The 20,011-nt window shown below is 40.5% G+C and overlaps 1 protein-coding gene across 2 annotated transcripts in view; it reads right to left on the minus strand.

The window, feature by feature from the left end:
* Window positions 1-16,896, minus strand: part of myo5aa (myosin VAa) — a 71,872-nt gene extending 54,976 nt beyond the window's left edge. For both annotated transcript variants that reach the window (XM_078161027.1, XM_078161026.1), the window contains exon 1: window positions 16,621-16,896. In XM_078161027.1, coding sequence (XP_078017153.1) covers window positions 16,621-16,647 — 27 coding nt within the window. In that variant the 5' untranslated portion in view covers window positions 16,648-16,896. The remainder of the gene's footprint in view (window positions 1-16,620) is intronic.
* Window positions 16,897-20,011: the final 3,115 nt, after the last annotated feature.

Consider the following 20,011-nt stretch of genomic DNA (forward strand, 5'->3'; position numbering starts at 1 on the left):
AGTAGTAGTAGTAGTAGAGACCATGGTGCTCACCTAATGTTAGTCTTGATTTGATGAGGAAAGTTATGTTAGTTACTTTTGGGTAGTATATAGACTTGCAGATTTAATGTAAACAAAGGAACTAACGATAATTCATGTCATCTTAAAAATATGTCAGCAACCAACCCATCAGTCCTTTTCCAAATATTTTAAACATTACGACAGAAGTAAGGACAAAGCAAACCTGGCTGACACTGTTGATCTGACATAAGGCTAAGTCCTCTTCATGTAGCTATATGTTAGCTAGCTAGTTAGCTACTGTTTTGCTAAGATTAACTAACTTAAGATGTGACTATGTATGTGTCTGTCAAGACTGTGACAGTCCTCTAGCCTCATCTTTTAACCATCTTAAAAATTAGGTTTTCTTTTCAACATAGATGAGCCTAGCACATAGCATAATTAAGTATAACAGGATACAAGGAAAGTTGACCGAGGTTCTGCCTTATTCCAAACTTGCTCAACTGTTATTGGAGCAGACAGTGAAAAAGGGGCGGGACTTAGGAAGGGTCAACTGTGACAATATACAGTATATACTGACATTTTACAGTTAAAAAATGAACTTGGTAGTGCCCTGTTGGACTGTGTAATGACTATACTCTTTCTAAATCACCTGCTGGCACATATCCTGATACGAATGTATCTGCAATGAGCTAATACCAGCTGATAAATCGTCCGGTATTAGCTAATTTTTCTGTCAAGCTCTACTGTGTGCATGTGGTTCTCAGAAAGAGAGATGAGTGCTGTGTTGAGTCAAATCAAGAAAAAGAAAAGCATACACTGAGACAGACGGAGAGAGAGACACAGAGTATGTGTCCATATGTGTGTGCTGAATCAAACAGCAGCTAAAAGGGAGACACATTCACAACCAGTCTGACCAAACCACACATCACAGCCTCACATCTGTTTGATACAAACACTCACAACTGAGATACCTGTGAGCTCAAACATCCCTCTTACTCCTAGTTAGAGCCTTCTTTTGTCCCCCCCACGTATAATGTTTAAAGGAAAAACAAATGAATCAACATTAAAATTCAAGACAATTTCTGCAATAAGCTGTTTAACGTGCCAATAAAGAACTTGCAACAGCAATGTCGATTGGCTCTTTAACACTGACATATTTATTGGCACAATCATCTCATTGAACAGTCTATATACCTTCTGTGACAACGCTCTGAAATGTTGGTGGTGCAACATCTGCCTGCCAGAACTGACAAATTTATCAGAGCTGCTGTCACTTTCAGCTGTGGACAACCATTCACGCTCACATTCATACTTACGGACAATTTAGAGTCACCAATTAACCTGCATGTCTGTGGACTGTGGAAGAAAAAAAGAGTACCCGGAGAAACCACACAGTGCCACGGGGAGAACATGCAAACTCGGCACAGAAGGGCTCCCCCACCCCGGGGTTTGAATCAGGAACCCTCTTTCTGTGAGGTGACAATGCTAACCACTGTGCTACCACGCCACATGTTTTAAAACTCTGGGCCTCTGAATTTTAATATTTTTCACAGGCCATGCAATGCTGTCAGAGAATAAGCAATATGTTGCTGTGAGCTTTGATTGAGGAAACAAAATATTGTTTTATATGAATTCTAAGTTAAAGAAGTAAATCATGATTAACTGATTGTTAATGTTACCAGTGATCGATCGAGAAGAGTGCTTACAATATGCAAACCTAACTGACACTAAACAAAATAAAAAAATTGCACATTATTATACTACTCAGGAAATCCATTTTGTTGCTCCCAGTTTTCATTTATTATTCGTGGCCTTTTAAACCACCTTTAGGCCACTGTTTTTAATCACTACGATCTCCTGCTGTGAAGCCAACATTGTTCAAACAAGCAAATATTTATTTCAAATCGTAGTGGGTTTCCCGAAGCTTCTCAAGATATGAAATACGTCTGCTACACTTTTGGAAAATGGACCTTAAAGCTATTTATAGGAGAAACAAAATGGGGGAAGCGGTGTTAAATGCAGAATTATAGACAGATATAACCTCTTTGACTGCCTCTCTCTATTGCTCTTCCCATTCTACCATTTTTTTTTAGTTGTTTCACCTTTTTGGTCTCCAAAGGATACTGTCCCAGCAGCCAGCCTCCTAGCAACGGAGAGAGAGGACGAGAGGTAGAGAGACGTGGAGGGAAAGAGGGAGGAGAGGAGGAGGACTGAGGCTAAAAATAGCATCAGTGAGTTTTGAGCAGCATCACACCTCACAGAGACATCACTGTGCTACTGAGAACACTTCCTGATCCTCATAATCATCCGCTCACACGCACATACACGCAGACACCTGTTTCACTCCTCAGTAGGTGTCAAGCTTGATTATCCTGAATAACGCTGCCAGTCTGTACATTTCTTATCTTTCTCTTTCCTGTTAGACCAAAACACACACTTACAAGTATGTGTACCTGAGTGTGGGACGGAAAGACAGACAGCAATATAATGTAGCGGCTGAGGCTATGAATCATATTTATAGACCAACAAATTCCCCTGGGTTCAGGAAACAGAGGAGAGATGAAGGATGAAACTCAACCACACACACACACACACACACACACACACACACACACACATTTACATGATTCAAGGACATAATCCTCCACAATGAAACACAAGCTGGGAAAGAGGAGCATCTAAAAGCCGGAGAGAAATGTGATGAGTCAGAGCGCAGCCTCTCTGTCTGCCTTACAGAGGGACGGATGATAGTCAGGCTGGTGAGTTATGGGCGGCAGACGAAGATGAAGAGGAGAGAGGATGACAAAAAAGGACCACAGACGTCAGAGCATCTCTGATGTCATAAATCACGTGACTAAACTGCCTCTGCGTTGAGCTCGTCCCACATACAGAATGCCACTTGCATGAGTGTACACACGCTATCTACGAACTTAAGCTGCTAACTTGTGTTTATAGCTCTGTAATTCTGGGGTAAAATCTGTACCTCGGGGCACTGGGTGCGGTCACACTGATGTGAGGGTCACATGCCCTCTGTGTAATAAATTATGCTTTTAAATGTACAAAATGCAAGACGGGTTCGGAGCTTAAAACAAGACAAGTAGAAAATGTCAGCTGTATTGTGTTCAACGCATTAGAATTAGAATACGAACAATACAACACCTTCCTCCATCTGCACCCTGTCTGCAACAGATGCTCTCATCTGAAATGGATGGTGACAAGTTCAATGTATTCAGTGTGATCCTGCATCCAGATTCAGATTCAGATTCAGAAAACTTTGTCTGTCATAACAGAAAATCTTCTTTGACGTGGCTCCACATACAAGACAAGACAATACAGAAACAATCGCACAACACAGATTCTGAAAGCATATGATTACACAGTTGGTAACTTTTATGAAAATAACTTTTTCCTTTATTTGCTGAAACTGTCACCATATTCACACATTATTACATGAGACAGTCTGTGAAAAAATCACGTTTCTCCTCCTCCTCCCACTGCCTCTAATGGCATTTGCTAGAATCTACTGTGCCTGTTGGAATAAAACAATCAGAGCCAAGAAGTCTCTTACACAGCTGTCAGTCTGGTGAAATATAACGTTCACCGCTCGTGAGCTGCTCGTTAACTGGTCGGTCAAACTGTTAAACTGGGCGGTGCTGATCAAATATGAATCAGGATTCTGGTACCGCATGGCCAATTTCTCACCTCAAATGTTTCCAGAAAAATATTTTAGTGCACTGTTTAGCTGTAAAATGAGAATGTTTGCTCTGAGTGGTGGGCGGTGCTCCGTTTCAGCTCGACAGTTTCCAACATGGCGGCTGGGCCACAAATTTTTAGTTCATGAGCAGTGATTGACAAGTGCGTTAGAGGCTCCTCAGCTCTGATTGCTGGTTTTCATTAATTTCTGGTAATGCCGTTAGAAACACTATGAAGAGGCGGAAGAACATAGATTATGTCTCATGTACCAGGGCTGTAAAGGGCAACACATATGTTGCATGTGCTATGCAAACATCGCTCTGCACAATGAAAGACATTACTGCTGCAGCACCCGTGCTATACAGCTTTGCACTGCATGTGTGAGAGACAGAGATGTTTGCTTGTTTAAGATGAGTGTTTGCGTGTGAGGTGAATTGATTGCACACAAACAATCTCTATTCTACTTGGTAGTAGTTAATTTACTGTGTGACGATGAGAAGGCGCCTGGGCATCAGATTTCTTTTACAAAAATGCAGCAGCGCTGTGACAATACCACAGCCTGTATAAAATCATGGACGTGGCTATCATGATATCACTAGGGGTTTAACGGTACACAAAAATCTCGGTTCGGTATGTACCTCGGTACACAAGTCACGGTTCGGTTTTTTTTCGGTACAGTAATGAAAAAAATAGACAACTATTAAATATCTTTTAGTTATTGGTAACCTTATTAAAACATACCACCACAGCAGTTAACTCTTTTTACACAATTTTTGAATGAAACAAATATATATAAAATCCTGTTTTTTCACATTGTTTGAATGAAAATAGAAATATAAAAGTGAAAAATAAAATCCTGCTTTTTTTTAACACATTTTTTGAATGAAAAATATAAATATAAATTTCTGCTTTAACAGTTTTACTCAGTTAAAATAAAAAGTATAGTGCAGCTGGTCAGCTTTAAAGCCTGCTCAGATTCAGTTTTACTAGGAACTTACTTAGCTTTCCCACTTTGTTAAAGTGCAGTAAACAAAACATGCTTATATCTAAAGTGCAGCTTAAACAATTTTACTCAACCAATGGCGTTGATTATTTCTTTAGCGTGATGGTCAGGGAAACACTCTTTTTAAACGATATCGTAGTTTGCACCAGATTGTTTTTTTCTAGTCGTGCCATAACTTTCAAACTCGGGTGGTGTCGCTTTAGATGCGTTAGCATGTTAGACGTGTTTCCAAGTACATACCCGACCGCTGTTCTGCAGTGTTGGCACACTGCTTTTGTCTTGTCCACTAGTTTATTTCCATATTCGTATTTTACCCTGAAACCAAAGTGTTCCCAAACGGAGGACTTAAGGTTTGCGGGTGGGTCTTCAGATTCGTCAGGCTCACTTGCCATGTTGTCAAAATGCGAGAATGCGCAGCACAAAGTGAAAGCGGAGATTTACGGTCGGACTCGGTCCGTCACTCAATTATGACCGTTGGGGAACTAGATATTTTAAATGGTTTGGCTCGCAAAAACGGAATTAAAATAAAACAAAATAAAATAATATCCTGCGCCCAATAATTCGGTACAGGGTTGTGCTGAACCGAAAGTTGCGTACCGAACGGTTCGACACAAATACATGTACCGTTACAGCCCTAGATATCACCCATTGATTTGCGGACTCCTGTTTTAAAGCCTGGAGTTCGGGAATTTCGGCTGTCACCATTGTTTGTTTTTTTGGAGCCACAACTGACAAAATTTGGACAAGAGGTTAGAGCTGTGGTGGAGTGAGGGGAGGTTCTGACTAAGGGGCTGTACACATGCTGTGTTTTTTGCACCCTTAAAGTCACTGTTTTTAATGTAGACAGTAGGCACGCTCAAATGCCAGAGCAACACCAACTTGGCGCGCATGTATTCCAAGCGCCTATCTTTCAGGGTACGACAGCTACGCCCTGAGATAAACAGAGTTCAACTTTTAGAACACAACACAGCAGCGCGCACCACAGGTTATGTGACGGGGAATAACCAATCATAGCCGTCAGACATCTTTCCCTTTTTCTGTAAATATCAGCCTGTGATAAATATATGGAGAAGGTGATCATTGAAGTGCAGGGCTACCAGAGATTTACATCTGTGCCGTGGACAAGAGGCCTATTCACAAACAGCGCCTGGAAGAAGATCAGCTCTACACTCAGGTTTTCAGGTAAATAGGCTGTGACACGGTGCTTGTTAAGGTTACCTCAGACGCAAACTGCTGCCATGCTCTTGAAAGCTGGCATAAGATACAAGACAAGAGTAGCACCACTGCTCCTTACCTCGCTTTTTCTAGGCGGTTAAAGATACAGCGGCGACTGTAGTGAACTCTTGCATATAGCCTGTCACTCAAGTGGCCCATCCATTAATCTGCATAACTTTAAGCCTTAATAAAATGTAAACAGATGAGTGATATAATAATTCAACCCCCACACAGTTGTGAAAACGTCATAAAATTGAAATTAGCTATAGAGAACAAAACTGCGTTTTGCATCAGGCTGTAAACATGTTTATGTCTGCTGTAAAGCAGGGCATTTTAACATGGAGATCTATGGGGACTGACTTGCTTCTGAAACAAGGCTCAAGTGGTCATTCAAAGAACTGCAGCTTTTGGCACTTCTGTGATGGTTTCATTTTTCAGCCCTAGAGGCTGCCACTTGGCTGATACAGACATTTCACACACCAGACCTACTGTAACTTTATTTAACTTGGACCTGACGATGAACATTCAAACTGTGTTGGACCTGTTCATGAGTTTGCCATCACTGTGTTTGTCACAGGTCTGTCTGCAGTATAGTTTAAACACTTTGCTGATAAACCAGAGAATTTTACAGTAACACTGGGCTTCATGATCAAAGTCTCTCTCTTTCCACAAATACTGTAGCTGTGTACTACACATTTAGCCTGAAACCTGCAAGATTATTACACAATTACTTTTTAATACCAGTCTGAATAAAAAGCAATGCATACCATAGTATCTCCCAGATATGATACCAGTTCTCCAGTAATAAGTCATTTCCACACAGTGTACTATTTACCAATTCACTACAGTAAAGATCATATTGGAGGACAACAATTATTTATCACCATCAGTGTTCTCGTGTCAGTGTGCTGGTTTTCTGACACACCAATTATTTAATGACACATTTTCTTTTATATCGAATAATTAACTAGTCCACACTTTCCCTCACAGCGACGGACAGCAGGTCGCTTCACAGTAGGGTAAGGCTGCTCTTGAAGGTACAAAGCTGGGCTGATGCTAATCCTGGTTTAACTGAGACAAAGGATCAGGACCTGATCAAGCTAATGCAACACCGGCTAATCTTATTCAAGTCAACTACACCGAGATTTAATTACATTCACATATGGCTACAGGTTGCCGCTGTGCTGCTAACAGGATGACAAAGCTTCTACTTGTCTCCTTGAACCATGGCAGAAACACATGTATGATTGTGTTCACATTAATAGACACTTGATTAAACCGATTTCATCTAATATTAATCTCTTAATATAAAGAAAGGTGACCAGTCATGCTGTTTTTAACATTTAAGCTAGCAAATTTCTGCAGATCAGGTGTAAATGTAGCCTCCCTTTGCTCTTGACTCTACTGCAACACCTCTGCAAGGATATCAGGGAAGGACTGAGGTTTGGAGGTCACAGAGATTGGGGCATTGGGAGAGTGTGTGTGCAGTTTACGTGCAAGTACTGTATGTGTGTGTGAGTGTGTGCCTGTGTGATATAGGGCTATAACTACAGGGCGGGGCATCCATGACAAGTGTTTACAAATCTGCACAAAGTCAACAGCAGATTAGACGGACTTCACCTTGCTAACACTGAGCTCTGAGCTTTCACTCTGGCCTGCTGTGACTCCTCTGAACCCTCCCACTGTTTTCTCCTGCTTACATTCACACCACCAGGGCCTTTAGGTTACACTTGACACTGCAAGCCTTGGTGCTCAATTTGGAGTCATCGCCCAGAGTTTTCTAGTGTGAACTTTTCATGGTACTAAGCTAACCGGCAAAGGAACAATAACAAAACATTACAGGCAGCATGCTGTTGTACAGTAACAAACAGGAGGCCACTGGAGTAAGTGTTCATGGTTTCATTTAGAAATTGACATACAGTGAAAGCCAGCAAATTCTTGAGCACATGACAACGAGGACGAGGAGAAAGATAGCCAAATTCTTGAAAATGGCTCTTTGTAGAGCAATGGCTGCTACGTCTGTACGGAGATGTGTGTGGATGCTGAGTCAGAGCCTGAGTGGTAGGATCGTGGCGTCAATGGCTTCACTGAAACACATTTCATCCAAAATGTCCGGATGTGATGAGCGACTTCCGTTGACATCCTGAAACTGCTTCTATGTTTGAATTTACAGTGACTTCTGTCAGAATTGTGAGAAATGTTGGTCTAGAATGACGCAAAAATGTCGTATGAATTCCGATGTGACGGTTCAGACTGAGGTCGGTGATTTAGGTGATTTATCTGAGTCACATATGAGCAAAAGAGTCAGATTTGGACCACTTTTGCTTGCAGTCTGAACATAAATAAATGCCTATCAGACCACTAACATTAAAATAAATAAATTTTAATCTGCTAATTCTGCTCTGTTTTTAAAAAGTAACTATTCTTAGTGAAATAATCTAGGGCAATAATAAGGGCAAATAAAGTAGAAAATAGATTAAAACGTGAAAGCATTGTTACAGCACAGTCAGGCAGAGACTACCTAGACAGCTGCAGTGGTATGCGAAAAGTGTTTTGCCCACATATTCTCAGTAAAGCCGTCAATGGAGTCCCAGACTGCAGAGGCCTCGTCACATGATGCCACTCATGTGAGAATCTGCTGTTTTTCTGCTCAGCTGGGCAGACCCAGCATGACGCCAAGATACAAAGACCTCAGTGCTGGTGGAGAGTTTGGTTGGGGAAGAAACTGTGCTAGTCTCACTACACCCGATGGTGTTCCCTGACTAGGATCTTGGCACAACTAGCATGCCAAAGTCCGGTGATTGCCAAAGATCAGGGTCTCTTACTAAGAAGCTGTGACGATGCCCAGTATTTAATCTCATTAGTTTGGTCAGCGCTGACTCTTGGAGTAGTGTAGCTCACTTCTGTGTGTTAAGTCAGGGTAGGAGAGTCAGTGCACAATTGCGCTTTTGTCTTATGTTTCTACCAGACAATGAGCCTGAATAGTCTCGTTCAACTCATCAGGAAACAATCAATAAAACGAGACATGCTAAGCGAAGCAGCTCTTCAGAGACACTACTTTCTTGGTTTTCTAAAAATGTCCTCTGTTTGCTGCTACGTATCACATGCTACAGCAAACAGATATCTGTGGAAAAAGTATCTATATTACCTGTGGGTGTAAAGGATACGAACACACTGCCTGAATATCATTGAAATGAAGAACATGTTGCTTCTCTGTCAAGTCAACTAGATTGTGTTCTAGCCTGGTGAGTCAGATATGCAGCCCTGTATCTAGAACGATTGGGACAAACTGTCCAGTGGTTACACTTTGATCTGAAACAAAGTTTTAGCTGTTATTCAGACACCAAAACGCAGCTCAGGCTAAAATCTGATTTGTTATGACTGCCCTGCTGATTTCACTGATATAACTATTTTCTACAGAACAAGGGTGTGTCAGGAGTGGGGCTCCATGTTGCACATTAAAGAGGCAATATTCCAAATTCGAGACAAGAGCTTACAGATCACTTATCAAAGACCCACATTCAGCTAAACCAAGAGAGCAGTGTCTCTTTCAACAGATCAGATGGTTTAATTTAATTTCAAGTCCATCTTCTTTAAGAATTTCACAAGATCTTTTTTGGTAAGAAATCTACGTAGTCACTGAATGAAGGGGTGAGATAAAGAAGCAAAAACTTACTTCGACGAACATATACTCCAACTCCCGGTTCATCTTGTCTCTTCATCAAGTTTCTAGCTCATGCTGTGAGTCTGCTGGTTTTCTGGATGCCTCCAGCCACACGCACCACAAGACCAGACGCTAGCTGATGGTGAATAAAACCTTCCCAGTGTGTCTGCAAACACAAGCAGCGTTCACCGACATCCCCCAAAGTTCCTTGCCCTGTGACAGATAACAGGCCATCCCTGCTGTCTATCAAACATCCCAGCTTCCTTTCTCGATCACATGAGTTGGGAGGCAGACAGAATCTCAGAGGGAGAAAACAGGACTTTACCACAAACCACTGACATGACAAATAACAACTGTCTGACAGACCAACAGTCAACCTATATGCTGGATTAAAAGTGTCCTCTTAATGTAGAAGAGCACATTTAATTAGCATCCAAATATTAATCTAAATTGTAGTTTCTGAACTGAAGACATTTAATTTACCTAAGGACATAGGCTGAATACGAAAACAGACTGTTGACACAAGATGCTAAAGGTTTGTTCCTCAAATCACAAGAAATAATTGCTGCCTCATCACACTGAACATAATTGTCAGAATTACTATATAGCCCCCTGTCTGCATCTTCTCGTCGTGTGTTTTTCTGTGTTGGACAGGACTGCAATGACTACATGCCAGGGCATATATAACATGACTGCACAATTACTTTAACCAGGTTATCTCAGTAATCTAATGCACATGCTCTCAAATAGAGCTGGGGAGAAAAAAATAAACCACTGGCATGAGATCATGTAAAATTTCGCCGCCTAATGCAGTGAGGTAAACACCTATACAGCACACAAAGCGTGACTGTCCTGTTCCATGACATATTTATATAAACTACTATGGTGTAATATGAAACGTATACAGATATCAAACAAATGTAAGTCATTTGTTGTACTACGAGAAATGTGGATGTCTGTAACAAATGTCACAGCACTTGATCCAAAGGTTGCTGAAATATGTCACTTAAAACCACAACTTTATAGTGGCATCATAGACTGTCTATGAAAATGGACAAGAAGTCTCCACTTCCTCTGACTATAGAAAAATGAAGCCAAAATATCCAGGATACGGTGGCTGCCATCTTGCATTGGTGATGTCATTTGGAGCCAGAGTCTGCGCAGTAGGGATCTCTGTAGTATAGAGTTCCCACCGTCCCACCCATCACCAGCAGTGTCATTGATAGCGAGCACATCGATTGTTACACCCAGCTGTCAATCATGACATCAGACCCCCTTTTTATAGCATCAAATAACTACTTGAAAGTCAAGACATCACCAAAGTCAGTAGGACTCATCCTCTGGGCACTATTAATACCTGTACCAAATTCCCAGCACTCCATCTGGTTTGTTTAGATATTTCAGTCTTGATCAAAGCAGTGGACTGACCGACTGACTAACTTGCTACCCTTAGAGCAGTCAGGGCTAAAAATTAGGAGTGGTGTAAATTAAATGTACACCTAAGCACAGAAAACCACTGCTGCACTGCTCTAGAAACATCAAGCATGCTGTGCTTTTAGAAACACCCCAACAAGTGATGTAACCAGCAGGTGTTTTCCTTTCCATCAGCTGTTCATGACAACACTCACTCCCTCACATCACTGAGTGGCGTGTGGCCATATGTACAACATGCTCCAAAGTTTCACTCCACCACTGTTTTCTGACCAATATAATTCAGTCCTGAATTTACCCTGAAGGCTCCCATCCCTGTATCGCCTGTACCTCTTTTGGGATCCAGTTGGTCAGACAGGAAGCTATCACCAACACTGCAACACACTTTGTTCAGATTCTGATGCAGAGGTGTTTCTTTCCTATGCCAACAGCATTTCAAGTTTGGTTGAGCCTTTTTCCAGTCTGACAAATGAATGATGGCACATGTGTACCATTAGTGTGTGTGTGTCGGTGGTTGTGTGTATACATGAGTTAAAGATGTAAAAACTCTGCACAGTTTATAAGATTGTATATCACATGGTTTCCTGATCAGTGGCCCAAAGATCCTGATGTAATGAAGGTAATTCTCTTCAAATATAATCACATCATTTAGAAGTACATGTGCTATGATAGAGTCATGCTCATGGGCAATAAATCATTATAGTATTAATGTATGTTGACTTAACCTATAGTTCCCACTCCTACTTTCTCCAGTGTCTCCTCAAGTAATAGGCGAATAATATAAAAGCTTTCTGGCACTCTCTTTTAAAGGGTGGGTCTATCATTTTTTTGTTTCTTTTTTAAGGTTTTTATATCATTCTGTAGTTTCCCAGTAGTGTTCCTAACTAGCATGGAGCTAAGCAATGTGCTGCTGTGGACAACATGTTAGTTTGGGTCGGAGAGTGACACAATAACACAAACCAGCTAAACAAGTGAGACAGTGGTAGATAAGCAACTCCCATGTTCTGCTACGTAAAATAACTGTATTTGTCTGAAGAGTCCGGTGGCTTTGAAGAGAGCGATATGACAGCTTCATTTCACATCTGAGAGGGCTGTCTGACATCGAGGTAAAGCAGTGGGGATATTCTAAATATAGTGTCCACTTTTAGTGGTATTTATTCATTAAGTAGTCCTTTAAATGTGGCTAGAATATGCTTTGCTGTTGCCCCGCTTCACAGCAGTACACTGCTTAACTTCCCTGTCAGTATACCTGCCTGCTTCTCTAAAATGGGAGCATGTTGATGCACTGACTATGGATAAGCACTTCATACAACCCCACTTTAAAAAATCCAAACTAGCCCTTTCAGTCATTATTATTACCAGTGCTTTAACCGTCCGCCACTTTATGAGCTGAGTAGGCATGTCTTTTGAAAAACCCAGATAACGACACAGATAGGGTCAACTTTTAAATAAAAGATCAGGAAGGCTCAGTTTTCCATAAACAGACTACTTCTTGTGTGTCCTGTGTCTTACCGTGGCTGACCAGAGGGCAACAAAACAAAACCATAATCCTGAATGTGGTGAGCATTGTTTATTACTGCACTGCACTCACTGTAGCTCTTGCTGCTCATTGACAGCCAGCCACAGGCCTAGCTACAGTAAACTCACTGATACAGACAAATCAAGGCCGTCTGAACTGCCATCCCAGGCAATGCGTCCTTCTACAGCTCTGTATCTTCTACACGTTAAGCTTGTTGTGAAAAAGAAAATCTGCAGAGACAATAGCTTTCTTCTCAATTTAGTATCATAAATCAATGCTGAATCTAGTAATGCTAAAAATAAGGCACATGCACTAGGTGTGTTACAGCACAACACTACTGCAAATGCAGTATGTATTTTTGAAACTCTAGGGTGTGCGTTGAATAGCCTTTCCATCTCTGAGTCATGTAATGGAGTGTCGCCTCACTTTCATTTCCATGAGAATATCCTCCCTCTCTTCCACCTCTGCCTGTAGTCACACAGCACCGTTTCATTCACATCCACCACCTCTTGGTGGCTTTCATCCTGATTTGTTTTACTTACTTTACGTGGCTCACGCAGATAAAATAGACTGAATTAAGTCTAATTTAAATAAATGCAATTAATGCTTACAATTGCACCTTCTTCCCTCTAAAACCAATAAAGTCCGCCTTCACCTCTGAATCACCTCTACTGGCAGTCAGGTCAGTCAGGAGCCAAATGTGGATTGGAACAGAATCTGATGCGGAGTGTGTATTTGTAAATGTGTGTGTATGCGTATTAGTGTGTATGTGTGCATGTTAACCAAGCAGATCCAACCTGCTCAATAGGCTTCTATAAGGCTGACTCATACGCACAAAGAACAGAGTGTTTTCCACCCCTGTGTTGGAAAAGTAAATCACAGAGAGGGGTCTGACATCAGCAGCAGACTTCTAAAACAGACTGTACTATTCAAAGCAGAAACTAATTTTGTGTTTTCCTGGCCACGCTGACAAGTTTCACCTTACTCCTTTGCAATTAAAACCATTTAACAACCAAGAAGATTCTTATGAACCAAGACAGCCAAATTGATGGATACTAGCTACAAGCCAAATCCTGCTGAGAAAGGAAACAAATTGAGCTGTTTAGATCAGAAGCTACTTGTATTTTGTTAGACTGGTTGTAATTTCTCACCTAGGTGCTATTTAACCAGACCCATCACATATTAATCACTTTTGCTGAAAGAGAGTGAAAGCAGGGAGCAACCCTTATTTGTCCTAAATTTACCATACAATCTGACATAAAACTGCATGCTAGACCAACATGTTTTAGACTGTTTTCACTGATACCACTATCACTACTACGAAGACACATTATTAACTGTAGCAAAAATCTAACTTGTTTGCTGGGAGGAGATCCTGAAAATTAGAAGGCATCTGGCAGGACACTCAACATAAAAAAGGCAAATTTTTGTCAGGATCCCCATTAGCAGTGCCCTAAAGCACAGCTAGTCTTCCAGGGGTTCACATGTTTGATCTATGACATGTCAGAAAATTGTAAAACACATATTTTTTTTTTTTTTTTCCTAAAAAAAAAATCAAATTTGGTCAGACCAACAATCCAACTTCAAAGATAATTTAAAAGCATACTGTTGGTTACTGTTTGGACACAGTATTATTGACATTGAATGTCAAAATTAAAGCCAACACCAGACTAGTGTTTTGGCTCGCAATGTTTGCATTTTATCGGTGCTGTGTTTTCAATTTTTGTAGCTTCCTCTTGGCTGCGTGCTTCTCATGGTCTGGCACATGGTCCCTACCTTTTTATAAAGTGCCGACCTCACCTGCATGGTGTGACCAGGAATGTCCTGAAAACAGGAAAGTAAGACGAAAAGAACGAAATACAGGCAGAGGGCAGGGTCTATGCAGATAAATACACCATCACGTACTTCTAGTGGATCAGCAGGGCTGCAACTAACGCTTCTTTTTATCGCAAAACAATCTCTTGAATATTTTATCTATGAATCAATTAGTTGTTTAGTATATAAAATGTCAGAAAATGGTGAAAAATGTTAATCAGTGTTTCCCAAAGCCAAATATGACGTCCTCAAATGTCTTGTTTTGTCCACAACCCAAAAGTATGCAGTTTATTGTCAAAAAGGAATGCATAAACCAGAAAATATTCACATTTAAGAAACTGGGATTTGAGAATTTTTATCTTTTTTTCTTAAAAAATACTCAAACCAATTGATTAACTATCAAATTAGTTGGGGATTAATGTAATAGTTGATAACTAATCAACTAGAAAAGCACTCAGAGCGCAGACCTCCGCCAAGCAGCTCGGATTTCCCACTTTTTTCCCACTTTTTGAGTTATTTTGCAGACAAACAAACAGACAAACAGACCAACGCTGGCGAAAACATAACCTCCTTGGCGGAGGTAATTAATCCATTAATTGTTGCAGCTCTATGGGTGATAAACAGTGAGGAGGGGGATTATACTTGATTTGTATGAGTCCATTCATTGTTTTTTTTTAAGAAAATCCTTTCATAGTATGCCTTTAAATTACTTATTAAGATCAGAAGAATTATCACTGATTAAGATGAGAAAATCAGCAAATATTCACATTTAGGGAACCAGAGCAGACTGGAACCAGTGAATATTTGCTTTGCTTTTAAACATGGCTTGTTTCTGGTCAATTTTCTGTCGATCAAAAAATAGATTTATCAGATTATTTAAGCACTAAATATTTGCCTCTCTCCTTTAATATCAGAGGTCAGGATCAGCACCCCAAGGAGCTGGCAGGGACTCAAACATTTCAGCAGAGAGTCCATTTGCTGACACAGGGTTCAAATCTGTGTCATCTGGTTCAAACACATTGTCTTTGACCACTTGTCTAAGCTTGTCTCACACACTTAAGACAACAGAGGCCTGAACACACTCCTATCAACACCAGAGGTCCGACTGAAAGTAAAGAGGTTCAAATTACAAGTACACTACAGTGCTGCTGTTAAGTGGAGATATAAAAAGGCATTTCAATAGCGATTGTCGTCACAACACACACACACACACACACACACACACACAGTCACGTTTCCTCATCACCACCACAACCTTATTCAAGCTGAACACACCAGCTGTCAAAGTAGGGGGATGGGTGACTCATCTCCTTCTCCCTCACACACACACACACACACACACACACACACACACACACACACACAATTTCCTATCTTATTTAACATTTGCAATCACAGAAATGCAGCAGCAGCACTTGTGACCTTGTGAGTCCTCCTCATCAGCAGCAGTGTCATGTTCTCCTCACTGAGCATCTGAGGCTACAGAGCTACAGAGAGGCTGCAGGGCCTCTGCTAGTCTAAACACCCTGGATGCTAAAGGATGCTACAGGGTGCTACAGGGTGCTACATTGTCCGGATGCGGCGAGCATCGCAGCAGTACTGGTACCCAACCTGCAGTACTCGGCTCGCACACAAGAGAGCCGGGTCACAGGCTTGACAAACAGCCAATATTAAAACATAAAATAAATTAAACACTAACATGAGACCATGTACAGGTTTGAGCTAGCGCCAAATGGTTTAAAATGAAAACCAGAGCCTCCATGATGGCTGGCACCGCCTTTGCATCATCCCAGCCCCCTAGCCTCTAGTGGGGGATGATGGTGTACAATATAAAGGCCCGGGAGGACAACATATCTTGTTTAGGGTGGACAGACAAGGTGATACATGACAAAATAATATTGATAAAGCTAATTTTGTCTTCGATGTAAAGGACAGCAGGGACACAGGCTGCCGCATCCGTTAACGTTGCTTTCTGTCAGCTGCACCCATTACAGCCTGAACTGACATCTATATTTAAACAACTAAAAACACTGCGTGTCAGAACAGCCTATTTTATGTGATTTTGAATATAATTTTCATTCATTTAAACCCACAAACCAGCCTGATTTTAAAAAAGCCACGGTTTATCGTGACGAAAATCAAACTGTCAGCATGTTTATCCGGAGAGCATCTTTAAAATCTGGAGCCATTTAGCATTAAGCTAACCTCTGCGACTGTAACATTTATTCAGCTAACATGCTAGCACCTAGCTATACACATATAAATATACACTTGTTTTACCTTTGTGTACAGCTCCGACGCTGCCATGACGGTCACACGCTATGTCCTTTCTCCAGTGAGGGCTAAAACTCCGGCAGGTCTCGGCGCTGCTGCATGGGAGGGTGTGTGTGTGTGTGTGTGTGTGTGTGTGTGTGTGTGTAAGTGTTCATGTAGCGGAGGGAGAAATCCTTTGTTGCTGCTCCAGGGGACTCAAGGGGAAGATGTGCCTCTTATCGCCATGATAACCTGGAGAGCTTGAGGCTGCTGCTGAGGTTTCGGTGTCTCACTTTGCATTCTGGGTACGATGGATGAAATGATTCAGCCAAACGGAGAGGGCTGCTGCCGCGTGGGAAACTGCGCCCCCTAGTGCTCGCGAGGTGGTAATACACCAACAAAACATGTTCCTACGCCAAATCATGTAGTTCCTAGAAAAATAGTCCAGTCAATGTGTGGTTTGACCTGGGGAAAACTGCAATATTAATCATTCAAAGTTTTTTTGTGATCTCTTGGGACAACCAGATAACATATTAAAAGTATACCATTATACACCGATCAGCCAAAACATTAAAACCACTGACAGGTGAAGTGAATAACTTTGATTATTTTGTTCCAATGCATTGTTCTGCTGGGGGGGGGGGCACTGCCACTGGGGTGTACTGCTGCCATGAGAGGGGGTACATGGTCTGCAACGGTGTTTGAGTGGGTGGAACATGTCAGGTGGTATCCACATGAATGCCAGAACCAAAGGTTTCCCAACAGAACAATGCATTGGAACAAAATAATCAAAGTTATTCACTTCACCTGTCAGTGGTTTTAATGTTTTGGCTGATTGGTGTATACTTAAAGGATCAAGGTAAAGTCAGGTTTTAAATTTGGGGCCATCGTGTCACAGCTTCACACAAAGAAGTGCATATCTCTGCTCCTGAACATGATATTTATATATAATCTATATCTAAATATTATTTTTTTAGGATGTTTCTTTTTTCTGTTTTTATACATATAACCATCAGATATGACCTGTTCTGCAAGTAGGGGTTACCTTTACCCCAAAATGACCTTTTTTTAATCCAAACAAAGTCAGCAAAATTAGGCTATAAAGCATATTATCATTTAATTTTATGCATATACAAATTTGTTGGTCCATGAAAACCATGATGCATATCAACACTGAGACTGAGACCTTAAATGAGACCAAACTTTAAACATGCCATGGCTTTTTCTGTCTTTAGTTTAACTGTTGGTGCCATTGAAGGTTGATATATGTGACGAAGCTGCCACTTGGGAAGGGTTATTATGTTGAAATATCATCTAGAGATGAAGAGTTTTTTACAATACCAAACTAGAATTTGCCACTTTACGTAGTACCAAGATTACAACCTATTCCCCATAATGTTTTTGACCCTACCAAATAGATGTTTCCACTATTGCCCTGTATGCGTTTCCTGTCCCATCCCATCAAAGATGTATAGGATGTCTTTTTCTGGCACATCATCATGAGGCACAGCATTTCATATTGCTTTTGCCATTTATTTAGATTGAAATAAATTGTTTTAAGTGAATGAAAAAATAAGATGATGACAACAAGAGTAAAAATGCTAATAGAATAGGTTAACAGAATAGTGTAGAAAAGTTGCTGGTAGAACCAGTCAGCTCACACACACAGTACCTCCATGTCAACCTAACCCTTCACCTCCCCTGCACTACAGTCCCCTACGTAACTCGCAAACTTACCATGAATGATGCCGTTATAGATACTAAATATAGACGGAAGAATTTATAGCCAGTTGAGATGCAGTGACACCAATAGGAGAGTGTGGCACAAACTGCAAGTGAAAAATTTGGCCAAAAAATGGTTGTTGGGTCGTAGTACCCCAAACACAGGTACAATACATCAGAATGTTCTCTTTAAACAGGATTTAATGAAAAGATTGGCCCCAAAAACTTTGGAAAAGACACCAGATATACTGAAGATGTGTACACACATAGACCCTCCAATATTAACATAATTTTACCCAGACCATGTAACTGTAAAATGTTGAAACTTTGCTTTTGACCTTGAAAAAGAACATGTTCCAATAAATCTATGACGGTATACTTTTAATATATGATGCAGGAGAGTATAAGGACCAATAAAAACTATGAAACATTACTATTGCAAATTCCCCCAGCTTGGGCCCATTTTTGTGTTAGATTTACTGGACTATTTAGCAACATGGCTTTAATATGTATCACATAGTGATAACTTCAACTACATAACCATAAGTTAGTGCGCAACTCAGACAAAACCAAATGGATGCTGTTCACCAAGGCTACACACACTGAGTGTTTTAATTTTCATTCCAAATGGCAAAACAACATATACTCTCACAACACTTATTGTCCAGCCAGATATCAGTGTGTTTAAGCATCATATTGACACTCTGATTACCAAACTGAGAACAATGCTTGGCTTTCTGTGCAGAAATAAGATTTGTTTCCATTTTCTACATAGAAATATAATTGTAGAATCAATATTTTAAACTGTTTTGGATTATGGGGATGTCATATAAGGAAAAGTTGCCACCTTTCAATTGAAATCACACAATGCTTTCTACCACTCAGCCCCAAGGTTCATAAGAGGTGATCCTTACAGCACTCACCACTGGCATCTTTACCTAAAGGTCAGCTGGTCACATTTAGCTGTGAAGTGGGATCAGCATTTTATTCATCTTTAAAGCTTTGATATAGATAATTCCACCCTTAAACTCTGACCTCACATAACATGTTACTTGCACACAGAATAGGTTGTTGCTCCACATTTCCTTCATCAGAACTGAACTAGGAACAGTCATTTTCCTGTAGTGCATCTAACACATAGAATAAACTGCAAAATACCGTACATTTGGACACTGTCAGTGTTATTATCCTACATTTAACCTTTACCTATTATATGGTTGTTGGTTGTTTTGTAAGATTTTATTTCTATTTCAACTGGTTTGCATATTGATTATCTGTTTATTTTAACTTATTTTAGGTTTGCCTCATGATTGTTTTTATGTCTTGTTTTGCACAGAACCATTGAAAATGAGGGTCTCCCTCAGCTGATTTCCCGAGTCTTAAATAAAGGTTTGCATAAATGAATGAATAATGTAAATTGTACCTACACTGTGTTTTATGTGGCTGTTTTTCACAGCTGCAGACTCCACCCTCTATAAAATAAATGATTATGAAAAGCCTTCAGAATCATCAATTAATTTTTATTTAATTTAGGTACGTCATGTAAGTAATTAATAATATATTGTAAGAATATAATATCCCACACATATGAATGTTTTTGTCCATTTTGCAGTTTTATTGAATATGTGAAAATGCTGCGATAGCAGTATTTTGTGTACAAGGAATTTATGTTCTTTATTCATATGTGTATGATTTA

This window comes from Epinephelus lanceolatus, chromosome 2 (assembly GCF_041903045.1).
Source record: "Epinephelus lanceolatus isolate andai-2023 chromosome 2, ASM4190304v1, whole genome shotgun sequence".
NCBI classification, from domain to species: domain Eukaryota; kingdom Metazoa; phylum Chordata; class Actinopteri; order Perciformes; family Serranidae; genus Epinephelus; species Epinephelus lanceolatus.